Source organism: Neomonachus schauinslandi, chromosome 11 (assembly GCF_002201575.2).
Source record: "Neomonachus schauinslandi chromosome 11, ASM220157v2, whole genome shotgun sequence".
NCBI classification, from domain to species: Eukaryota; Metazoa; Chordata; class Mammalia; order Carnivora; family Phocidae; genus Neomonachus; species Neomonachus schauinslandi.
This window is the reverse complement of record NC_058413.1, coordinates 13,926,140-13,934,774: the sequence shown is the minus strand read 5'-3', so window position 1 is coordinate 13,934,774 and position 8,635 is coordinate 13,926,140. Positions and strand designations below refer to the sequence as shown.

The 8,635-nt window shown below is 36.3% G+C and overlaps 1 protein-coding gene across 1 annotated transcript; it reads right to left on the bottom strand.

Annotated features, from left to right (window-relative positions):
- Positions 1 to 1,474: 1,474 nt before the first annotated feature.
- On the bottom strand, positions 1,475 to 2,410 carry LOC110575790 (olfactory receptor 4S2). The gene has a single exon (XM_021684825.1). The coding sequence runs from the start codon at positions 2,408 to 2,410 to the stop codon at positions 1,475 to 1,477; it is 936 nt and encodes a 311-aa protein (XP_021540500.1).
- Positions 2,411 to 8,635: the final 6,225 nt, after the last annotated feature.

The following is an 8,635-nucleotide window of genomic DNA, read 5'->3' as shown; positions in this document are numbered from 1 at the left end:
TTCCACTGACTGTATAACAATTATGAGATGAGCTTCTTAAAAATATAGATTTTTGAATACCCCTTAACCATGGCCTAACAGATTAGAAACTCTCAGCACGAATACTGTTATCTGTTCAGAGGTCTCTCCCAATGACTCCCATGATCAAACTAGTTGGAGAAGCACTGATCTAGTCATCATTAAAAACTGAGCAAATGGAAGTCCATTAAGATTCCAAGCTGGGACAATAAACATGTTCCATGGTGTGATTCCAGAGCCAGGGTTTCTTAATTATAACTTCTAATCCAGATATGGTACTGCCTTTGGTCTTTCTTATCTTTAACTCTGTGAATGCATCAATATAAGAGATATTTTTTAAAATAACTATGTACAGTTTTCAGTGTAATGTAGACACACACACACACACACACACACTCCACCATAAACACTTACCCAGGTATAGGTAGTCACTTGAATAATCAGATTTGTTCAAAAGACCATGAAACGATGAGAGGGATAATCAGTGATATGTTCATTTCTTATAGAAAAATAAAGTTCAGATGCATAAAGTGAAGAAGTGTGTGATGAATGGCTCACCGAATTCAGTAAAGGTGCCTGGCTCAAACGCTGGAGGAAATACAGTTTCCCAGCTATGAATTTCAGCATTGTATTTGCCCTGTTGATTGAATCAAGTGGCTAACTCATCACAGTTGTCTTTGTTTTCATTCATTTTCTTTAGTCTTTCCTTTTAGTCACTTTGTGTTAATTGGAGACCACTGGCTACAGACAAGGCAAGCTTAGTGAGTGAGCAGAAGCATATGAATGAGATGTTAGCATTAGAATGGGCATTTTAGAGGTAATTTTATCCCCACTTTCCTTACTGTTTGGGTAAAGAAAATGAGTCTTAGAGAATGGAAAACTCTTTCTCCTAAGAGCAGAGGATGAGAACAAGTCTTTTGTGTTTTAAACTTGTTTAATCTCTTTCATATGCTGCACTCACCTCCCCTCCCTTTGCAGCCTTGCTAGATTTAGTTTCCACTGTGTTTTGGAGGACTAAGATCAGAACACTGTAGATCAGATCTGTTATTTTTCCTTTATTCTTTTGTGCATGCAACATATACATATTGAGTGCTCAATATGTTTCAAACACAGTTCTAAATGCGAGAAAATGAACTTAAATATTTCACAGTAGACTCTCAATTTAAGGAAAATGGCAAAAAGACCAAAATGGGGAGGAGAAAACAATGGTGCTGAGAATGATCATGCTGAGCTTCTGAGTTTAATAAGATTCCTCTGGCCTAGTTCATTCAGAAAATTTATCTACTTATGAAATATTAGAACAAATATAATAATAATGATGATAAATAATACCTCAGGCATGTAGAAAGTGTTATTCTGTCTTTTGTTCCTCCAAAAACCTATAAGGTTGTCATTACTGTCTTTGTGGAACAGATGAGAAAATTTAAGATCATCCAGGTTAAATTGTTACTTTCAACTATTTACCATTAGCTTTTGAGAAAACCCTCCTGCCCCACAGTCTTTTCATTGCATTCTTTACTTCTGCATTTCTCAGTGTATAGATCAAGGGATTTAACATGGGGGTGATAATGGTGTAAAATACAGCCACCACCTTATCCTCTGAAAAGGTAGTATCAGGGCGCATATACATGAAAGTACAGGGGCCAAAAAAGATGATGACCACAGCAGTGTGGGAGCTACAGGTGGAGAGTGCTTTGTATCTTCCTTCTGCTGAATGCTTTCTCAGGGACATCAGGATGATGGTATAGGAAATTATCAAGATTACAAAGCTCCCCAGAGCAATGGTACCACTGTTGGTGGTCACCACAACACCAACAACATATGTGTCTGTGCAGGCAAGTTTCAGCACAGGGTGGACATCACAAAAGTAGTGATCGATCTCATTGGGTCCACAGAAAGGTAACTGGACTACCATAGCCACTTGAATAATGGAGTGTAAGAACCCACCTATCCAGGTCCCCAGCAACATTTTATTACATCTGCCCTGGTCCATGATGGTCGTATAGTGTAGGGGTTTACAGATAGCCACATAGCGATCATAGGCCATAACAGTAAGGATGAAGATCTCTGTGCAACCAAAGAAATGTACCCCAAAGAGTTGCAGCATGCACCCCACATAGGAGATAGTTTTGCTCTTGGCTAATAGGTCAACAATCATCTTGGGAGCTGTGACTGAAGAGTAACAAATATCCACAAAAGACAAGTAGTTGAGGAAGAAATACATCGGAACCTTGAAAAGGTTGCCCATGTAAACAGTCAGCATGATGAGGACATTTCCCAGAAGAATGACTGTGTAGAAGAAAGAAAACACCACGAAACAAACTTCTTCACTCTCTAGGTTCTGAGAAAGACCCCAGAAAATGAATTCAGTTACATTGTTTATTTTCCCCATGGAATTAGTCTAGCACACCAAGTTCCCAAGAGACAATAAAATTATCTGAAAGAAAAACATAACAAGGAACATGTATTTATGACTCAAAATACACGGAGAATCATAGTAGTTAGGAATGTAAAAATGGATATTTACTGCTTCTTAGCATGCAAATTTAGAGAAATTGAGGGGTATATATTTTGATCAGCTTACCTCCATGTTTAGTCCATTCATTCATGTTAGATGAGGAAACAAAGTCCAGAGACATAAAGCAAATTCTCTAAGTCGCACATCTAATGAAGAATTTCACCTTTTTTTTAAACGTTTTTTAAATTTGTTTCTCAAAATTTAGTTCTTTTTAAATTAATTGATTAATCTATTTTTAATATGTTCAATTAACCAATATATATTACATCATTAGTTTTTGATGTAGTATTCAAGGATTCATTAGTTGCGTATAACACCCAGTGCTCATCACAACACATGCCTTCCTTAATACCAATCACTTACTTACCCCATCCTCCCACCCCCCTCCCTTCTGTAACCCCCAGTTTGTTTCCTGGAGTCCAGGTCTCTCATGGTGTGTCTCCATCTCTGATTTCTTCCATTCAATTTTCCCTCCCTTCCCCCATGATTCTCTACACTATTCCTTATATTCCACATGTGAGTGATACCATATGATAATTGTCTTTCTCTGTTTGACTTACTTCACTTAGCATAAACTTCAGTTTCATCCATGTTGATGCAAATTTAGTAGTTCTAATTCTGTATAAGGCAGTCAACTTAATTTTGAAATGATTCAGTGTTGGGGGATATGGTATTTTTTATATATCTGGAAAAGCTCATCTTATTTTTGTCACAGAAGTGAAAACATGTCCCTGTATTTTCCCTTCTGAATAATGCCATGAGTGTTCAAGTAGTTCAGTGTGGGTGATCTCTACAGGTTCTCTTAGAATACTCTTATCTTTGAGTGAATGAATTTACAATTCCCTATTAGATATCAAGCTCTTATACTCAAGAGGTGGTGGGTATAGTTAGAAAGAGGACAGTAATTATACACATCTTCTGAGACAATTGTGCAGAAATTTTAGATAAATCGTTTAGCTTCATGAGGCTTCTCTTATCCCATTTGTGAAATAAGAAAGTTTCAGTTTCATTACCATTATCATATGAGCAGTTATTTCTACTATGAAATTAAATCCATTCTGTCAGCCTGAAATACCCATGAAACACTGATGAAGAGGCAGAGACAAAATAAGATAAAGCAATGAAAGGAACTGCTGGAAACACATCAAGACATGTTGGATTTGAAAGGAGGGGAAGTGAAATCTCGGGTGATTTATCATCTTCAGACTCAGTTTTTGAGAATTCCCCAGGAATTACTTTTAAACATCTGCCTGTTAACTAAAAAAATTGAAGATTCAAAGGGGGAAAAAAAAGGAAAGACTCTGCCCTTAATCTCACTAATTCCTTCATCATCTTTTTAATATTTAGGTTTCATGCTGGTTTATATTGGTCTCCCAGTCAGGATGCATTAGATATTTGAGGAGATCATCACTGGAAATATTTTAAAAGAAGACAATATTGGATGCATCCTCAGTGCTAGGACTTCAGGTGCTCTAGTGAGTTCACCAGAACGTGCATGTGGAAAGGAGTATGTACAATAGTTTTGATCTAAACGTACAAGTTTTTCCTCAGGCTGAGCCACAGTTGTAAATGATTCCTTCAGTGGTAGGTTAGGATGGCATTGCATTGTCTTAGGCCATCATTAGGAATTTTGTCTGTCTGAGGCCACGTCCCCTCCAGATCTGTCATGTGTAGTGCACATAGCTTCTATTATACTCTGTGCTCTCAGCTGTCCCTTTGCAGCAACATTGTGCCTGGCTCTTCCAGCTTTTGGGAGACTGCAGGGCTGCGTCTTCTCAGATCTGTGTATTATGGCTGACAGAGTAGTCATTACAAGTGTGCTTTATCTTATAGGGCATGAAATAATGATAATATCAATGGTAAAAATCATAATAGTAATAATAATTCAGGTTTAGACTCAAGAATACCCCCTTTACATGTTTATTCTCCTTTGTTTGTCCCTCTGAATTAAAACAAACAAATAAAAACATACACAACTATATTTACTCAGAAAGCCTTCAGTTTAAGAGGTCTGAAGACTAGTAGTTTTTGATAACTGTTAATTATGTTGTTTGGCTTTCATCTAGAAGAAAATGACCATTTAAACACAAGCCTGGATATTGTGCTTCCATTATTCAATCTATATGGTCCTAGGGGAACACTTACTAGTCCTTGAATTAAGACCTATCTCAAAGAATTTCTTCCTCCACTTTCTGAGCATTTCAAACATGACAATGTCAATTTCTTTTGAAATTATTGGTATTTTCTTGTTCACAGTCATGCTACCCATTTTATAATCATATATAGATGCACCTTATTACCTGACCATCATCTTAATAATTTTATTCTCCACTTATTTCTGAGACTAGTGTCTTACAATTATGTTTTAAGTATTCAAAATATATCAATTGTATTTAATTCCTTTTTTCCATAATCCTTCTTATTTTAATTTTAGAAGAAAAAAAAAATCTCACCAGTATAGCCCCTGGCTTCAATTTTGATTTACACTTCAATCTCTTCCAAGATAACTTGGTTGCAGCTATCCACAATAGAGTGATGCTTTAGGAATTGCTTTGTGAATAATTATTGTCAGAGAATCTCTGACCCCCTGAAACAAAGGCTGGCAGAAGTCAGATCTTTGTCATTCCTGATTTTGTCTCTTTCCTACTGAAATCTGCTTTTTCACAGAATATTTGGCAATAAATGCTGCCTTCTCTACTTCTTATAAGGTGTATTTAAAGAGAATGATGTAAAATGTTAATGACCTTGGGGAAAGGCTATCTCCAAAAGTCTCCCTCCATATTCAGAACTACAATAGATAACAAACAATGAGCTTTAATTTCAAGAAGCCTTTCCAACTTGTTAATTTTTTTAAATTTTTTCATTTCCTAATTTTAACTAATTAATTAATTAATTATTCCTCTTACATTTATTGAAGAAAATTTAAACATAGGACATATAGTTAGGGTTTTAAAAATTTTCAGTAAGGTTATTTATTTTTTTCAGACTTACTCTTTTTCTGTTCAATTAGCCAACATATATTACATCATTAGTTTTTTTTCTTTTTTTAAAATTTTATTTTATTATGTTATGTTAATCACCATACATTACATCATTAGTTTTTGATGTAGTATTCCATGATTCATTATTTGCATATAACACCCAGTGCTCCATTCAATACATGCCCTCTTTAATACCCATCACCAGGCTAACCCAACCCCCCATGCCCTCCCCTCTAGAACCCTCAGTTTGTTTCTCAGAGTCCATAGTCTCTCATGGTTCATCTCCCCCTCCGATTTCCCCCCTTTCATTTTTCCCTTACTACTGTCTCCTCTCTCTCTCTCTCTCTCTTTCTTTCTTTTTTTTTTTTTTTTAACACAGAATGTATTATTTGTTTTAGAGGTTACAGGTCTGTGATTCTTCAGTCTTACACAGTTCACAGTGCTCACCACAGCATATACCCTCCCCAATGCCTATCACCCAGCCACCCCATCCCTCCCACCTTCACCAATCCAGCAACCAACAGTTTGTTTCCTGAGATTAAGAATTCCTCATATCACTGAGATCATATGATACATGTCTTTCTCTGATTGATTTATTTTGCTTAGCATAATACCCTCTAGTTCCATCCACGTTGTTGCAAATGGCAAGATTTCATTCATACTATGATGGCTGCATAGTATTTCATTGTATATGTATACCACATCTTCTTTATCCATTCATCTCTCGATGTATATCTTGGCTCTTCCCACAGTTTGGCTATTGTGGACATTGCCGCTATAAACATCGGGGTGCACGCACCCCTTCAGATCCCTACATTTGTATCTTTGGGGTAAATACCCAGTAGTGCAATTGCTGGACCGTATGGTAGCTCTATGTTCAACTCTTTGAGGAACCTCCATATTGTTTTCCAGAGTGGCTGCCCCAGCTTGCATTCCCACCAACAGTGTAGGAGGGTTCCCCTTTCTCTGCATCCCTGCGAACATCTGTTTTTTCCTGACTTGTTAATTTTAGCCATTCTGACTGGTGTGAGGTGGTGTCTCATTGAGGTTTTGATTAGGATTTCCCTGATGCCAAGCGATGTTGAGCACTTCTTCCTGTGTCTGTTGGCCATTTGGATGTCTTCTTTGGAAAAATGTCTGTTCGTGTCTTCTGCCCATTTCTTGATTGGATTATTTGTTCTTTGGGTGTTAAGTTGGATAAATTCTTTATAGATTTTGGATACTAGCCCTTTATCTGATATGTCATTTGCAAATATCTTCTTCCATTCTGTCGGTTGTCTTTTGGTTTTGTTGACTGTTTGGTTTGCTCTGCAAAAGCTTTTTATCTTGATGAAGTCCCAATAATTCATTTCTGCCTTGCTTCCCTTGCTTTTGGTGATGTTTCTAGAAAGAAGTTGCTGTGGCTGAGGTTGAAGAGGTTGCTCCTTGTGTTCTCCTTTAGGATTTTGATGGACTCCTGTCTCACATTGAGGTCTTTCAACCATTTGGAGTCTATTTTTGTGTGTGGTGTAAGGAAATGGTCCAGTTTCATTCTTCTGCATGTGGCTGTCCAATTTTCCCAACACCATTTGTTGAAGAGACTGTCTTTGTTCCATTGGACATTCTTTCCTGCTTTGTTGAAGATCACATTTCACATCTGATGTGAAAGAGAGAGAGAGGAGACAGTAGTAAGGGAAAAATGAAAGGGGGGAAAACCATAATCAAAACCTCAATGAGATACCACCTATGACTATATACCACTATGATATAGAATGACTATTATCAACTGATAAGTGATAAGAAATGTTGGTGAGGATGTGGAGAAAAGGGATCCCATGTGTACTATTGATGGGTATGTAAATTGGTACAGTCATTATGGAAAAGAGAATAGAGGTTCCTCAAAAAGTTAAAAGTAGAACTACCATCCATCAATCCTATTGGGTATATATCCAAAGTATCTGAAATCATGATTGTGAAGGGCTATCTGCATTCCTAGTTTCACTGAGTCATTTTTTCACTGCATCCAAGGTGTGGATACAACCTCATCCCTGAATGATGAATCAATACAGGAAGTGAGAGACATATATTATTCAGACTCTAAAAAGAGGAAAATTCTGCCATTTGCAATAACATGGATGGAGCTGGGGGACTTGATGTTAAGTGAAACAAGCAGGACACAGAAAGAGAAAGACTGCATGATCTCACTCATACAGATAAATGATATAGTTCAGTTCACAGAAGCAGAGAGTAGAATGGTGGTTACCAGGGGCTGGGGATTGGGGGAAATGGAGAGATGATGGCCCAAGGGTGCAACGTTTCAGTTTCTTAGACTGAAGAAGTTCTAGAGCCTATATATATTGCATGGTCACTATAGTTAACAACACCATAATATATACTTGAAACAAAAAGGATAGATCTTAAATCATCTTACACACACACACACACACACAATGGTAACTATATAGAGAAGATAGATGTACTAATTAGTTAGATTGTGATGATCTTTTCACATTATATGTATATCAAAAAATCAAGTTGTATAACTGAAACATATATATATACATATATATATATAATTGCACATCATATGCCAACTTTGGGACACTAGTGCAGTCACTAAGCTTTGTAATATTCCAAAAGCAAAAAGTAATGAGAACACAGAAAACATGATATTTTAATGAATTTATTTTAAAATAATCTTTGACAGGAGGAAACTATTGGTATTGAAAAGGTTTTCCAGGTAAATAATGGGGAACAGCATTAAAAATGAAATGTAATCTTGTAACAATTACTAAGGATGGGGTACATTTGAATACACTGAAATCAATGATTTTATTCATTTTATTCATTTTTTCAAATTTTGTATTAAAATCCAGTTAGTTAACATACAGTGTAATATGAGTTCCAGGTGTACAATTTAGTGATTAACACTTACATACCACACCCACTGCTCATCACAAGTTTACTCCTTAATTTCCACCACCATTTAACTGCTATTTAATGCTGATATAAACATCAGGGGGCATGCATACCTTTTTTTTAAATTTTATTTTATTATGTTATGTTAGTCACCATACAATACATCATTAGTTTTTGATGTAGTGATCCACAATTCATTGTTTTTGTAAAATTTTCTTGT

Excerpts from the sequence above, each read along its gene's own strand:
- LOC110575790 (XM_021684825.1), bottom strand. The coding sequence starts at position 2,410 with ATGGGGAAAATAAACAATGTAACTGAATTCATTTTCTGGGGTCTTTCT.